Source organism: Microcaecilia unicolor, chromosome 1 (assembly GCF_901765095.1).
Source record: "Microcaecilia unicolor chromosome 1, aMicUni1.1, whole genome shotgun sequence".
In the NCBI taxonomy this organism is placed as follows: domain Eukaryota; kingdom Metazoa; phylum Chordata; class Amphibia; order Gymnophiona; family Siphonopidae; genus Microcaecilia; species Microcaecilia unicolor.
The window spans coordinates 229,513,969-229,531,193 of NC_044031.1; the positions used below are offsets into that span (position 1 = coordinate 229,513,969).

The 17,225-nt window shown below is 44.6% G+C and overlaps 1 protein-coding gene across 1 annotated transcript in view; it reads left to right on the top strand.

Moving 5' to 3' along the window:
* The first annotated feature begins 352 nt into the window (after positions 1-352).
* INO80C (INO80 complex subunit C) overlaps positions 353-17,225 on the top strand; it is a 54,955-nt gene continuing 38,082 nt past the window's right edge. The window contains exons 1-2 of the mRNA XM_030190014.1: positions 353-535; positions 15,852-15,949. Of these exons, the coding sequence (XP_030045874.1) occupies positions 15,857-15,949 (93 nt within the window). The 5' untranslated portion in view covers positions 353-535; positions 15,852-15,856. The remainder of the gene's footprint in view (positions 536-15,851; positions 15,950-17,225) is intronic.

Here is a 17,225-nt window from a genome sequence, read left to right on the forward strand (position 1 = left end):
CTAAGACTTACACAAATTGTCCCTGATTTGGAATTAGCTTCCCTAGCACCACCCATTACAATCACCTCGTGTTTGCGATTTAAACTTGGGAACATAGGTACAGGACACTTTTCTCCTGAAGTTTCTCTATGCTACTTCTTTCAGTTCTCTTCTCTTCCGGGCTTACATTACCATGGCAATCTTTTTGCGCGCAACGCTTCCCTATTCTCTGAAGCGTTCCTCCTCCTCTGTCATAGGAGTCGCTCACTCCTACTCAGGGACAGGCAGCGGTTTGTTTGTTTGTTTTTTTTTTTAATACTGTTTTCTGTCAGAGGTGTTCCTTTTAAAAGTGCCCCGTCAGTCCTTAGCAAGGAACTAATCTTCTTGTCCTAGTTGCAGCACGCTTTGTTATTCAGTGTCACCGCTTTACAGTCCTCCTGGTTCTAGCTTTCACTGGCTGCATTATAGGAAAAGAAAAGAAAAACTGCCGAAGTTTGCTTTAACTTCTGTTTTTCCTTAAATGATTAGCGGGTCAGTATTATCCATCTATGCTGAGGTAAGAAAATAAAAGTACGATACTCTCTCATTTTTTTTTTTAATGTAAATGAGATCTTTATCTTACTGGTTTCTTCTCCACATTCTAACAAAATCCAGCATTATAAAGCAAAACCAGTTTTATAATATCAAGTAATGCTGTACCCTACAGCTCTGCAATAATTCATATGTGCATTCTTGTCCATCAGGCATTGGACAGGTCTTAATACAAGACAAAACGCCAGGCAAGTTTGTCCTAAGGTTTTATTTGTTAATGTATATTCATTTGCTTGCTTAAAGTGTATGTACGTAATCTTTAAACATTTAAAACTGAACAAACCATTTTACACTTGGTTACAATAGAGGAGAATACAATAAGAAGACTCTGGATATATTCTTTGAGCCACTTGATTGCACACTCAAAGCTGCAGAATCCTATTAAGTTGTTTCAGGGGGAAAGATAGTGAGTTATATGGCTACTACTACATACCATTCCTTTCCTCTGTTTTTGCATGCTAGGTCTAGTAGTGTTCTATTGTGGATTAAAAACTGGTTAAAAGATAGAAAACAGAGAGTACGGTTAAGTGGACAGTATTCTCAGTGGAGAAGGGTAGTTAGTGGGGTTCCCCAGGGCTCTGTGCTGGGACCGCTGCTTTTTAACATATTTATAAATGATCGGGAAATTATAGATCGGTGAGTCTGACATCTGTGCCGGGAAAAATGGTAGAGGCTATTATTAAAAACCAAATTACAGAGCACATCCAAGGACATGGATTACTGAGACCAAGTCAGCACAGCTTTTGTGTGGGGAAATCTTGCCTGACCAATTTACTTCAATTCTTTGAAGGAGTAAACAAAGGGGAGCCAGTTGATATTGTGTATCTGGATTTTCAAAAGGCGTTTGACAAGGTACCTCATGAAAGGCTACATTGGAGGGTCATGGGATAGGAGGAAATGTCCTTATTTGGATTAAAAACTGGTTGAAGGATAGGAAACAAAGAGTGGGGTTAAATGGGCAGTATTCACAATGAAGAAGGGTAGTTAGTGGGGTTCCTCAGGGGGTCTGTGTAGGACCGCTGCTTTTATATCTCTCTATATAAAACGCACCTCCAACGTTCTATTGAAGCCTCTCTTAGCAAAGTGAAGGGGGTGAGATCGCATTGTGTCTGCCCCGCCCACGCGGTCAAACATGATGTCGAGGGCGGAGCTATGACACAACCAATCGCATCGCTCGTCAGGGAAGGAGGCGGCGCTCTCGACGTCTAGCCTTCCCTTCGCTGTGTTCCGCCTTCTTCTGACGTCAAGGATGACGTCAAAAGAAGGCGGAACACAGCGAAGGGAAACCTAGACGTCGGGAGCGCCGCCTCCTTCCCTGACGCTTCGCTGCCGGAACCGCCACGGAGGTAAATTAAAAACAAGAAGAAAAAAAAAAACGCATGTTGGGGGGAGAGAAGAGAGGGTGGTCAGTAAACTACAACAATGGGAGCGGGAGGGCAGGGGAGAAACCACAGCATGGGATGCGAAGGGGGGGGGGGGAAGAGAGGCCGGCCCAGGCTGCCACATGGGAGAGAGAGGAGCATGGATGCGAGGGGGGGTCATGGAAGGGAGAGGAGGGGACTTGCTGGAAAAGGATGAATGGAGGAGGGCGGGCAGGGGACAGAGGAGCATGGATGGGCATGGATTGGGAGGGCAGGGCTCAGGGAGAGAGGGGAATTGCTGGATAGGGATGAATAGAGGGGACACATGGGCATGGATGGATATGGATTGCAGGGAAGGCCTCAGGGAGAGAGGGCAATTGCTGGATAGGGAAAAATGGAGGGGCCAGGTGACAGAGGAGCATGGATGGCCATGGATTGGAAGGGCAGGACTCAGGGAGAGGGGAATTGCTGGATAGGGATGAATGGAGGGGACAGATGGGCATGGATGGATATGGATTGCAGGGCAGGCCTCAGGCAGAGAGGGGAAATGCTGGATAGGGAAAATGGAGGGGCCAGGTGACAGAGGAGCATGGATTGGAAGGGCAGGACTCCGGGAGAGGGGAATTGCTGGATAGGGATGAATGGAGGGGACAGATGGGCATGGATGGATATGGATTGCAGGGCAGGCCTCAGGCAGAGAGGGGAAATGCTGGATAGGGATGAATGGAGGGGGCAGGTGACAGAGAAACATGGATGGGCATGGATTGGGAGGGCAGGGCTCAGGGAGAGAGGGGAATTGCTGGAAAAGGATGAATGGAGGGGGCAGGGGACAGATGGGCATGGATGGATATGGATTGCAGGGCAGGCCTCAGGCAGAGAGGGGAAATGCTGGATAGGGATGAATGGAGGGGGCAGGTGACAGAGAAACATGGATGGCCATGGATTGGGAGGGCAGGACTCAGGGAGAGAGGGAAATTGCTGGATAGGGATGAATAGAGGGGACACATGGGCATGGATGGATATGGATTGCAGGGCAGGCCTCAGGCAGAGAGGGGAAATGCTGGATAGGGAAAAATGGAGGGGCCAGGTGACAGAGGAGCATGGATTGGAAGGGCAGGACTCAGGGAGAGGGGAATTGCTGGATAGGGATGAATGGAGGGGACAGATGGGCATGGATGGATATGGATTGCAGGGCAGGCCTCAGGCAGAGAGGGGAAATGCTGGATAGGGATGAATGGAGGGGGCAGGTGACAGAGAAACATGGATGGCCATGGATTGGGAGGGCAGGGCTCAGGGAGAGAGGGGAATTGCTGGAAAAGGATGAATGGAGGGGACAGATGGGCATGGATGGATATGGATTGCAGGGCAGGCCTCAGGCAGAGAGGGGAAATGCTGGATAGGGATGAATGGAGGGGGCAGGTGACAGAGAAACATGGATGGCCATGGATTGGGAGGGCAGACCTCAAGGAGAGAGGGAAATTGCTGGATAGGGATGAATGGAGGGGCCAGGTGACAAAGGAGCATGGAAGGGCAGGACTCAGGGAGAGGGGAATTGCTGGATAGGGATGAATGGAAGGGACAGATGGGCATGGATGGATATGGATTGCAGGGCAGGCCTCAGGGAGAGATGGGAATTGCTGGATAGGGATGAATGGAGGGGGCAGGTGACAAAGGAGCATGGATGGGCATGGATTGGAAGGGCAGGACTCAGGAAGAGGGGAATTGCTGGATAGGGATGAATGGAGGGGCCAGGTGACAGAGGAGCATGGATTGGACTCACACTTTCACTCTGACTCTCAAACAGTCACTCTCACATACACTCTCCCAAACATACACACTCCGAGGAAAACCTTGCTAGCGCCCGTTTCATTTGTGTCAGAAACGGGCCTTTTTTACTAGTATATTTATAAATGATTTAGAGATGGGAGTAACTAGCGAGTTAATTAAATTTGCTTTTGACACAAAGTTATTCAAAGTCATTAACTCGTGAGAGCATTGTGAAAAATTACAGAAGGACCTTATGAGACTGGGAGACTGGGCGGCTCTAAATGGCAGATACAAGAAAACAATTTCAAATTATAAAATCCCTCCTAAATACTGATCCAGTAACTTCTTCACCTTCAAACCGTCCTTCTGCTTATGGTTTGAATTCTTGCTGTACACTGCCTTGAGTGAATTCCTTCAAAAAGGCAGTAAGTAAATCCTAATAAATAAGTATAGTGACACAACATATAGGCCCCGAAATGGAAATGCCTGAATCTAGACCTGCTATTTGAAGTGTCCAAAGGGCATGGCACTCTGTCTTTAGAAACTGCTGTGTTAATGATGACTGGAGAAGCGTGGAGAACAAGCGTGTGGTGTATTCAAACCTTCACTCTTCATTTGTGTTTGTCATACCAGATTCCACACCCAGATACCCCAGCCAAAACCTATCCTGTAGCAACTTCCCACTCCCTCCCCACTGAACCCCTACTTGGCTGTTTGCCCCAGTTTGTACCCCTACATCTAGTATTAGTGTGCAGCCATTTAAAAAAATTACTGCGGGACCCCTTACTGCCTATTTAGGTGACATTAAGGGCTCCCGCGTTATGGACAAGCTAACCAGTTAGTGCAGCAGTAATGTGTGTACACTAGCTGATTAGTGCATCCACGCCTATTCTCTGCCTTCTCCCCCCCCCCCCCAAAAAAAAAAAAAAAAGAAGAATTACCATGCACAGATGGCAAAACTAACACGGAACGCTTTAGTGCATCCCCCATTAGGCCATTTTGCTGCATTAAACCCAAGATTATAAGAAGTGTCAGTGGGATTTGGACTGGGCTTCCCTGGTTCTGAGCCCTCTGCTCTAACCCTTAGGCTACTCCTCCATTCAGTAAGACATGGGGAGTGAGTACATAGATTTAGCAATAAGATCATCATGGCATGTGCTAATAATGAAAGGACGAGGAACAAATGGATTAGTCTTTAGTCCAGAGTCCAAAAGGTAGAATGTTATCTGCAATATGCCAGAACGTATTTCTGTCCCAGATACAAACTCAGGGGCTCTTTTACTAAAGGATATTAGAATCTGGGCTTAACACAGGCTTTTCCCACACACTAATCCCAGATTCAGTACAGCACTTTTTAAAACATTTTCAGTTTTGTTTTGTTTTTTGTACGGACTGTGAGCTAATCCTGTCAAAATATTTAGCATGGAAACACTTACTGCTTCCTATTTAGGAGATGCTAAGTACTCCTATGTTAAGTCTGCATTATCCAGTCAGCACATGCTAATCAGAACACACTAGATGAAAAATGTTTCCATCCCCATTCTCTGTGTGTGACATGACCCCTCTCAAAGATATTTAAATAAATAATGCACAGATATGTGAATAAAGGTAAGCCAGTTGATGCTGTGTATCTAGATTTTCAGAAAGCATTTGACAAAGTCCCTCGTGAGAGGCTTCTGAGAAAATTAAAAAGTCATGGGATAGAAGTCAGTGCTTTGCTGTGGATTAGGAATTGGCTACTGGACAGAAAACAAAGGCTAGGATTAAATGGCCATTTCTCTCAGTAGAGAAGGGTGAATAGTGGAGTGCCAGTAACGTATTTATAAATGATCTAGAAATGGGAATGATGAGTGATTACATTTGCAGATGACACAAAACTATTCAAAGTTTTGAAAACCATGGACATAGTTTGGGGGGGGGGGCAAGGGGGCATTGCCCCCCCCCCCAAAGGTCTGCCTGTCTAGCCTATCAACCTCCCTCCCCATGAGATTTGGTATTATTCTCTCCCCTCATGCACCTTACACCACTGCCCTAGTTTAATCTTCCTTGCCACCAGCAGCATTTATTTATTTTATTTATTTGTTACTTGTATCCCACATTTTCCCACTCATGCAGGCGCAATGTGGCTTACAGAGAATTAAATAAGAGTACAAAGTTAAAAGCTTAGGCAAGCATAAAAGAAGCAAATAGGAGAGGAGAAACTAACAGCGTGAACTAGGCAGGGTAAGGGACAAGGGATGCATCAATCAACATGGTAAGTTGAGGGGTAAGTCTTAGCAAAGAGGAATGTCTTTAACAACTTCTTAAAAAGGGCATGGTCCACTTGAGCTTTAAGGTGACGAGGTAACGTGTTCCAATGTTTGGGACTCCAATAACGGAAGGACGAGGCGAAGATTTTCTTGTACTTGACACCCTTACAATTCGGAAAATGGAGGTGGAGATAGGACCGAGCAGCAGGATTGGCATTTCTAGGCGGAAGGTCGATCAAGGGGAGCATGTAGTCCGGGGCAGCCCCATAGATGATTTTATGTGTTAGGGAGCAGATCTTAAAAGCAATGCGCTCCTGTACAGGCAGCCAATGAAGTTTAAAGCGCAGGGGTTCGGCGTGTGCAAAACGCCTTTCTCTAAGGATGAGCCTCGCCGCAGTGTTCTGAGCCGTTTGGAACGCTTTCAATAAGGAGGCCTGGCAACCCACATAAATACCACTACAGTAATCCAAATGGGATAGGACAAGCCAGTGGACAAGGGTACGAAACAAGTCTCTGGGAAGGAGGTATCTGATGTGCCGAAGCCGCCACATGGCCTGGAACATTTTTTTTGAGACCAAGTGTACATGATCAACCAGCTGGAGATGTGAGTCCAGATGCACTCCTAAAAGCCGCAGGCTGTTGGCAATCGGGAGGGCAGAGCCCAGAACTGGAAGCATTGTGTCAGATACATGAGCGTGCGTGGACGAGAGGATGAGACAATGAGTTTTTTCCCTGTTTAGCCTGAAGCGGAACACCCTGGCCCAATGTTCTAAAGTGGAAAAACAGGCATCTATGAGGTTGGCAACTTCTGATACTGTGGAGTGAAAAGGGATGTAGACTGTAATATCGTCCGCATAGATGAAAGGGTTGAGGTCCAGGTTTGCAAGTGCTGTGGCTAAAGGCATCATCATAATATTAAATAGGGTAGGTGAAAAGGGAGAGCCCTGAGGGACCCCACAGGAAGCATTCCACGGTTCAGAAGTGTAGGAGTTCACCATGACCTGGTAGGACCTTGAAGTCAAGAAACCCTTGAACCAATGCAAAACTGGCCCTCCTATACCAAAAGAGTCCAGTAGGTGGAGCAGGAGTTCATGATCCACCATGTCGAAAGCGCTAGACATGTCAAATTGCAGCAGAAGAATCTTCCGTCCAACAGATACAGTGGGGGAAATAAGTATTTGATCCCTTGCTGATTTTGTAAGTTTGCCCACTGACAAAGACATGAGCAGCCCATAATTGAAGGGTAGGTTATTGGTAACAGTGAGAGATAGCACATCACAAATTAAATCCGGAAAATCACATTGTGGAAAGTATATGAATTTATTTGCATTCTGCAGAGGGAAATAAGTATTTAATCCCTCTGGCAAACAAGACCTAATACTTGGTGGCAAAACCCTTGTTGGCAAGCACAGCGGTCAGACGTCTTCTGTAGTTGATGATGAGGTTTGCACACATGTCAGGAGGAATTTTGGTCCACTCCTCTTTGCAGATCATCTCTAAATCATTAAGAGTTCTGGGCTGTCGCTTGGCAACTCGCAGCTTCAGCTCCCTCCATAAGTTTTCAATGGGATTAAGGTCTGGTGACTGGCTAGGCCACTCCATGACCCTAATGTGCTTCTTCCTGAGCCACTCCTTTGTTGCCTTGGCTGTATGTTTTGGGTCATTGTCATGCTGGAAGACCCAGCCACGACCCATTTTTAAGGCCCTGGCGGAGGGAAGGAGGTTGTCACTCAGAATTGTACGGTACATGGCCCCATCCATTCTCCCATTGATGCGGTGAAGTAGTCCTGTGCCCTTAGCAGAGAAACACCCCCAAAACATAACATTTCCACCTCCATGCTTGACAGTGGGGACGGTGTTCTTTGGGTCATAGGCAGCATTTCTCTTCCTCCAAACACGGCGAGTTGAGTTCATGCCAAAGAGCTCAATTTTTGTCTCATCTGACCACAGCACCTTCTCCCAATCACTCTCGGCATCATCCAGGTGTTCACTGGCAAACTTCAGACGGGCCGTCACATGTGCCTTCCGGAGCAGGGGGACCTTGCGGGCACTGCAGGATTGCAATCCGTTATGTCGTAATGTGTTACCAATGGTTTTCGTGGTGACAGTGGTCCCAGCTGCCTTGAGATCATTGACAAGTTCCCCCCTTGTAGTTGTAGGCTGATTTCTAACCTTCCTCATGATCAAGGATACCCCACGAGGTGAGATTTTGCGTGGAGCCCCAGATCTTTGTCGATTGACAGTCATTTTGCACTTCTTCCATTTTCTTACTATGGCACCAACAGTTGTCTCCTTCTCGCCCAGCGTCTTACTGATGGTTTTGTAGCCCATTCCAGCCTTGTGCAGGTGTATGATCTTGTCCCTGACATCCTTAGACAGCTCCTTGCTCTTGGCCATTTTGTAGAGGTTAGAGTCTGACTGATTCACTGAGTCTGTGGACAGGTGTCTTTCATACAGGTGACCATTGCCGACAGCTGTCTGTCATGCAGGTAACGAGTTGATTTGGAGCATCTACCTGGTCTGTAGGGGCCAGATCTCTTACTGGTTGGTGGGGGATCAAATACTTATTTCCCTCTGCAGAATGCAAATAAATTCATATACTTTCCACAATGTGATTTTCCGGATTTAATTTGTGATGTGCTATCTCTCACTGTTACCAATAACCTACCCTTCAATTATGGGCTGCTCATGTCTTTGTCAGTGGGCAAACTTACAAAATCAGCAAGGGATCAAATACTTATTTCCCCCACTGTAGTTCTCGTCGAAAGTTAGATAAGAGGGTGACCTGGACAGTCTCCGTGCTGTAATGAACTCGAAAACCTGATTGCGAATGGTGGAGGATATCAAAATTAGTCAAAAATTCGTTGAGCTGAACATTGACCAGACTCTCAGCTTGATAACTAGAGGTATCGAAGCCACTGGGCGATAGTTAGAGATGACATCTGGCTTGATCTTTAAATTCTTTGGGATTGGAGTGAGAAGGATGTTTCCATGACCTGGCGGGAAAGATCCTGCGCTTAACATATAGTTGAGGTAACAAGTCAGATCTTCGATGTAACATTTTGGTGCGACTTTTAGGAGATGGGTCGGACAAACATCTAATCTACAGCTTTTATTTGTGAATTTACGTAAAGCAGCAGCCACCTTGTCGGGCAACAGGCGATTGAATTTGATCCAAAAGCGGTCAGCAGGGCAAGCACCCGAAGGCACGGCCAAGGATACCAGGAAGTCGTCCACATCAGAGAGGCAGCTGACGGTTGAAGACCGCAGGGTAAGAATTTTCTCCTTGAAGTAAGATCCAAGTTGTGTAGCTGAAGGAGGATCTACACTGGAGCGTTCTAGCTTGCGAGTATCTAGAAAGGTGTTTAGCAGCTGATATATCTGTCGGATGTCCCGGCCAACCGCAGGGGTGCAATTGTATTCAGCACAGCATTACAAGTGTGGTCCCAGTCAGAGAGGTAGGTGGGCGAGGATGGTTGCAGATCCAAGCCGTGACTATAGAGAGACCTCCAGAACAAGCTGGGGTCGATGACACCTCTGGTGTAATATTGGTGAGTCTGACGAGGCCGGAGGAGACCTGAGGTTTGCCAACGCAGGGTGAACTGCAGCTTAAAGTGATCCGACCAAGCCGTTTCCAGCCAGCCAATATCATGAAGAGAAAAGTTCTGATCATCTAAAAATTTAAATGAGAGGAGGTCAAGTGAATGACCCTTATGGTGAGTTGGACCAGAGATAGGACATTCAAGGTCACAAAGGTGGAGAAAATCCAGGAACTGGGATACTTCTGGAGAGGTGGGATTATCCAAATGGAGGTTGAGATCACCCAAAAAAAGTATGTTCGAGTTGTTCATGCAGGTATTGGAGATGAAATCCAGAAGCGCAGATTGACTGCTTCACCATGTTACAAATAATACCGGATACCAGAGCGTGGTGGTAAATGGAATTCACTTGGAGGAAAAAAAGGTGAGTTGTGCCTCAGGGATCTTTGCTGGGACCGATTGATACTCAATATATTTGTAAGCAATATTGCAGAAGGTTTAGAACAGGAGTGGACAGCCTGCGGCCTGTGAGACCATGGGAAATATACATGGAAAGATTATTATTAATCATAATCTTGGTGGTTTTAAATACTGTATTTTGCAAATATTTTCAGAATAGCCACTTTAGGAGTTATTTTTAAAGTTAAATTTACTTATTTATCACAGAAGGTCTATGGAGCTCCATGCATTTCCAGTTCTAGCATTATGCAATATTGCGGCCTGCCAGGGTTAGTACTGATGTTCATTTTGCCCTCTGTGTATAAAAGTTGTCCTCCTCTGGGTTAGAAGGTAAAGTTTACCTTTTTGCAGCCGATACCAAAATTTGCAACAGAATGAACATGAAAAGTGTTTTGCAAAAATTAGAAGAATGGTCTAATGTTTGTTAAAATTTAATGCGAAGAAATGCAGAGTGGTGCACTTGGGGAGTAGAAATCCAAGGGAGCTGTATGTCCTAGAAGGCAAGAAGCTGATATGCACAGACAGAGAGAGGGATCTGGAGGTGATAGTGTCTGAGAATCTCAAGACGACAAAACTGTGTGACAAGATGGTAGAAGGAAGATAACCAACGGGACACTGTCATACCAGGGTACAAATTATATCGCAGTATGAGGGTGGATTGAATTGATGGAGGAGGTAGCATTATACGTAAAGGAGGACTTTGAATCAAATAGACTAAAAATTCAGCAGAACATAAAACACATCTTGGAATCCCTTTTGATAGAAATTTCATGTGTTAAGGGGAAAAGGATAGTGATAAGAGTGTACTACTGTCCACCTGGCCAGGATGAACATACAGATGCAAAAATGTTATGAGAAATTAGGGAGGCTAACAAACTGTGTAATACAGTAATAATGGATTATTTTCAATTACCCCAATATTGACTGGGTACATGTAACAGGGCATGCTAGGGAGGTAAAATTTCTTGATGAAATCAGTGACTGCTTTTTGGAACAGCTTGTTCAAGGAACTCACAAGAGGGGGAACAGTTCTAGACCTAGTCCTTACTGGAGCGCATGATCTGGTGTAGCAGATAATGGTGCATCAGTAATCATAACATTAATCAGAATTGATATAATTTCTGAAGAACGTACACACAGAACATCCAATATGTTAGCATTTAACTTTCAAAAAAGAGGTGAATGTAAAAAAGAAAAGTAGCTGCAAAGGTCAGAAATTTTACAGCAGCATGGATGCTTTCAAAAATACCATCCTGGAAGCCCAGACCAGATATATTCCATTTATTAAAAAAGCAGGAAGGCCAAACGACAGCCAGCATGGTTAAAAAGTGAAGTGAAGGAAGCTATTAGAGCTAGAAGAAAATCCTTCAGAAAATGGAAGAAGGACCCAATTGAAAATAATAGGAGACAGCATAAAGAATGCCAAGTCAAATGCTAAGCGCTAATAAGAAAGGCAAAGAGAGATTTTGAAAAGAAGATTGTGTTGGAAGCAAAATCATATAGTAAAATCTTTTTTAGGTATATTATAAGCAAGAATGTAGTAAAAGAATCAGTTGGACCGTTAGATGACCAAGAGGTGAAAGGGGCTCTCGGGGAAGACAAGGCCATAGTGAAGAGTTTAAATGAATTCTTTGCTTTGATCTTCACCAAGGAAGATAAGTGAGAGATACTAGTGCGAGAAATGCTATTCAGTGCTGATATGTCAGAGAAACTGAATCAAATCTCTGTAAACCTGGAAGATGTAATGGGGCAACTTAATAAATTGAAGAATAGGCAAATCGCCTAAATCGGATGTTCCTTGTCATCAAGCAGATGAAGCCATTACGTATGGGTTATGTCCATCAACCAGCAGGGGAGATAGAGAGCACTCAAACTTTCACAGTGCCCTCTTGGCCAGCTAGCTCCACTGCCTCTACAGTATTCTCTATCTCCCTTAGCAGGGTGGCTGCAGCTTGTTCGAGCTCCAGAAAAATCTGCCGGGAGGTGGTTCCTGGCTTGCCAGTTGTTAACCGGGGTGTTGGAGGCTATAGCAGCTTCACTTTAAAGGCACATAGGTTAGCCCTTTCCCTGCCTTTCCCACTCATCTGAGCCTCCGGAGTCTTCAATACCTCTGCTTTCCTCACAGCTTAAAAAAAAAAAAAAAGTCACGTCGCGTTTTTAAACGCAGAGACGCTGGAACAGAGGTTTTTGACCTGATTTTCAGCAGGATCGTAGTTGTACACTAGATCCTTTGAGGTAAGAGTGTTTTCCAACTCCTCCGGGGTGGGCCCGCGATCAGGGCGATTTTGGCGCGAACTGCCATTTTGGATTTTACCGCCGTTTTTCGGCGATGGCTGCGGACATTGTAAAGCGCTGTTCCACTTGTGGCAAGTGCAAATCAGCAGCAGGGCTCTGTAAATCGTGCTGTATTGGCGTAGGAGCCGGCCCGAGCATGGCGAGCGATGTTTCTTCCCGCTCTGAGCTGGCAGCGGGCGCCATTTTGCTTACACCGCATGGCGCGGCCTCCGTGGACACGGAGAGACCTGAGCCGGGTGGGGCACCTCGAGTTGAGGTTATTTCAGGAGTGGCTAGCACCGGACAGGATTTGGGTGCCCAGGGTGAGATTTTCTCCCCGGATTTTGTGCTTTTGCTGCATAAAGCATACATGATGAAAAGAGCCCTTCCTCAAGGGTCGCCTGAGGCTCCTCTGATTGCCCCCCCCCCCCCCCCCCCCCGATGGATTCTGGCCTGGAACTGCCCAGTGAGGTTTTTTTCCCGGATGCTTGGCCTAAAGATAAGCGCAGAAGGGTTAATTCCCCTTCCGATTGTGGTGCACCTTCCCCCCCTCCGAAAATCAGGTCAAAAACCTCTGTTCCAGCGTCTCTGCGTTTAAAAACGCGACGCGACTTTTTTTTTTTTTTTAAGCTGTGAGGAAAGCAGAGGTATTGAAGACTCCGGAGGCTCAGATGAGTGGGAAAGGCAGGGAAAGGGCGAACCTATATGCCTGCATCCACTGTTGGTGGGTAAGGACAGGGAAAGCAAGGCAATATGTCCACATCCACAGAGGTATGGGTAAGGCAGGGAAAGGGCTAACCTATGTGCCTTTAAAGTGAAGCTGCTATAGCCTCCAACACCCCGGTTAACAACTGGCAAGCCAGGAACCACCTCCCGGCAGATTTTTCTGGAGCTCGAACAAGCTGCAGCCACCCTGCTAAGGGAGATAGAGAATACTGTAGAGGCAGTGGAGCTAGCTGGCCAAGAGGGCACTGTGAAAGTTTGAGTGCTCTCTATCTCCCCTGCTGGTTGATGGACATAACCCATACGTAATGGCTTCATCTGCTTGATGACAAGGAAACATCCGATTTAGGCGATTTGCCTATTCTTCAATTTATTAAGTTGCCCCATTACATCTTCCAGGTTTACAGAGATTTGATTCAGTTTCTCTGACATATCAGCACTGAATAGCATTTCTCGCACTAGTATCTCTCACTTATCTTCCTTGGTGAAGATCAAAGCAAAGAATTCATTTAAACTCTTCACTATGGCCTTGTCTTCCCCGAGAGCCCCTTTCACCTCTTGGTCATCTAACGGTCCAACTGATTCTTTTACTACATTCTTGCTTATAATATACCTAAAAAAGATTTTACTATATGATTTTGCTTCCAACACAATCTTCTTTTCAAAATCTCTCTTTGCCTTTCTTATTAGCGCTTAGCATTTGACTTGGCATTCTTTATGCTGTCTCCTATTATTTTCAATTGGGTCCTTCTTCCATTTTCTGAAGGATTTTCTTCTAGCTCTAATAGCTTCCTTCACTTCACTTTTTAACCATGCTGGCTGTCGTTTGGCCTTCCTGCTTTTTTAATAAATGGAATATATCTGGTCTGGGCTTCCAGGATGGTATTTTTGAAAGCATCCATGCTGCTGTAAAATTTCTGACCTTTGCAGCTACTTTTCTTTTTACATTCACCTCTTTTTTGAAAGTTAAATGCTAACATATTGGATTTTCTGTGTGTACGTTCTTCAGAAATTATATCAATTCTGATTAATGTTATGATTACTGATGCACCATTATCTGCTACACCAGATCATGCGCTCCAGTAAGGACTAGGTCTAGAACTGTTCCCCCTCTTGTGAGTTCCTTGAACAAGCTGTTCCAAAAAGCAGTCACTGATTTCATCAAGAAATTTTACCTCCCTAGCATGCCCTGTTACATGTACCCAGTCAATATTGGGGTAATTGAAAATAATCCATTATTACTGTATTACACAGTTTGTTAGCCTCCCTAATTTCTCATAACATTTTTGCATCTGTATGTTCATCCTGGCCAGGTGGACAGTAGTACACTCTTATCACTATCCTTTTCCCCTTAACACATGAAATTTCTATCAAAAGGGATTCCAAGATGTGTTTTATGTTCTGCTGAATTTTTAGTCTATTTGATTCAAAGTCCTCCTTTACGTATAATGCTACCTCCTCCATCAATTCAATCCACCCTCATACTGCGATATAATTTGTACCCTGGTATGACAGTGTCCCGTTGGTTATCTTCCTTCTACCATCTTGTCACATAGTTTTGTCGTCTTGAGATTCTCAGACACTATCACCTCCAGATCCCTCTCTCTGTCTGTGCATATCAGCTTCTTGCCTTCTAGGACATACAGCTCCCTTGGATTTCTACTCCCCAAGTGCACCACTCTGCATTTCTTCGCATTAAATTTTAACAAACATTAGACCATTCTTCTAATTTTTGCAAAACACTTGATTTGCTTTATGATGCCTCCTAACTGATTTTTCCTTTTTCTTGTTAAGGTATGTTGGGCTGTTTGGTAATTTTACCCTTTGTTTCTCACCACTGTTGTTGAGGTTTGTTACTCCCTTTGCTGTTCCTGTTTCCTATTGAGGAGTGACAGTTGTTCCCTTATATTTCTGAGAGAATGTGGTAAAGGCAGTTAGCTTAGCAGGGTTTAAAAAAGGTTTGGATAATTGATTAGACATGGAAAGCAACTACTTGCCCTGGGTTTTGTAGTATAGGTGATCGCCACGATTTGGGTTTCTGCCAGGTACTTGTGACCAGGCTTGGCCACTGTTTGGAAAACAGAATACTGGGCTAGATGGACAATTGATCTGACCCAGTATGGTTACTCTTTTATGTAAAAGTCCATAAACTGTTATTAAGAAGGACTTGGGGAAAATCCACTTCTTATTTCTAGTATAAGCAGCATAAAATCTGTTCTACTGTTGTGGGATCTAGCCAGGTACTGGTGACCTGGATTGGCCACTGTTGGAAACAGGATACTGGACTTGATGGACATTTTGGTCTGTCCCAGTATGGCAACACTTATGTTCTTATATAATCCTCTTCTCATCTATTCATCTTCTTCCCCTGCCATGCCTGGACATAGTAGTAAATCTGCTTTGCCCAGACCTGGTAATGAAATTCTTTGACTTGTTCTTGGCCATGGGAGTGGCGGGTTGTTGTGTTGGCTCTTTGGCCTAGGTACCAGGCACCCAGGGTTTTCCAGCCCTGCTGTCTAATAAGAAAACTGTCTTATAACAGTGTGCTTATAATGATGTTGTAAAATCAGTAGAACCCCCCTTATTCAATAATAGGGAAGGAGAAATGGAGATAGAGAAGGGAGATTTAGGAGATTGAGGCATATTTTCAAAGCACTTAGCCTTCCAAAGTTCCATAGAAACCTATGGAACTTTGGAAGGCTAAGTGCTTTGAAAATATGCCTCTATGTGGTAAAAAGTCTTACTTCTTTTGTAAACCATAGAGTTCAATGATGTTGCATTTATGAATGTCTGAATAGTCATGAAAGAATCCTTGATGCCATATTAGAAATGTTTGTTGCTTTATTAGTCATACTCTTTCCTTAGATAGGATGGTGCTGATTCTGTATATTTTATTTTCTGCATTATAGATGCCATGAGTGACAATAAAGCCACAATCCCAGATCCTGCTACTCCTCAGATAGAGACAACTGTCAAGCCTTTGCCTTTTAAGGAACCAAATTTTGTTGTAAGTTACATTTTCTGATCGTTCTTAAAAACTCATAATCATCAGTATACTTTATAAAGTAGAATTATTATTGTCTTTATTAGAATTAGACTGAGATGTACTAAGGTTTAATGAAAACGAGCAAGTACTATAAACAGTTTCCTGTTGTATTGTGAAATAGATTAACAAAGCTGGAGACTTCTACCATCTTTTGCCTTTGTATCAACACAATTCTCAGTCGATAAGCAAGCTTGAATCTGACACACAATTGGGTAGCTTAACTCATGACAGTGGAATGGAACAGTTGTCCCAGATATCAGAACTGATGCAACCTCTCCTGGATGCAGCAGTCCCTTCATTCTTCTCAATTATTTTTCCAGCTCTGCTGAATGAATGCTAAAACAAAACTCTCCCAAATTTTTCTGAAGAGTTTCTCTTCTTGTCTTACCAAAACCATCTTTGTTTTATTGTGTTGATTTATTATTTTTGTCTTTAATTCCTTAAAAAAAAAAAAAAAAAATTCCCCCCCCCCCCCCCTTATTTATTTAGTGATACAGAGCCATGGTGCAGGCCTTATCCAACTTGCAGCAGGAGAATAGTCAACAATTTTGCCCATGAATTGTGTGTCTTTTGTTTGTGACCCCTTCACTTGCACAAAACCTGTTATGTTGGTGACAGAATGTCCGCAAGAGCCTGAAAGCAGTGGCTTTTCAGGCTAAGGGAACAATGCGAGGAGGAGGAAGAAGATCAAGAAATCTACAACACGGAAGTCATCCAGATCTTTGCAATTCAGTAGATCCTCTTCCTTTTTTACTTTTATCCTCTCACACAGTGGCTTCAAAAGTCCGGTTCTGAAGAAAGTAGAGTGCCACATCTCTTTGCAGAAGGTGCAAGTCTTTGCTGAGACTTCTCAACTGAAGGGGCAGAACCCTTTAGCACAAATCAGATATGAGTAGTAACGGCACCCCAAAGTGCATGGTTTGAAGCCCACCTCTAAGGGCAGTTGTGTCTGAGAGAGATGGACATTAAGACGCGTGATGGAAGAGGCATTGGTAACCTTACAGAAGATCTGGATATCATCTGTATAGCAGAAAGGTGTAACTATGATCCAAGAGCCACAAAATCACACAGCACTACCCCCTCCGAAGGGACACCACCTTGTAAGTGGTGGAGGGGCTTCCGTGTTTCAATGACTTAGAGGGCTATGCTGAAGGGTTACCTATATCAGACAGGCCTCTGAGGAGAAACCAGACAAAGAGTGTCCCAAACAGGAGGATCCAAGATGGCATCGAGGGAG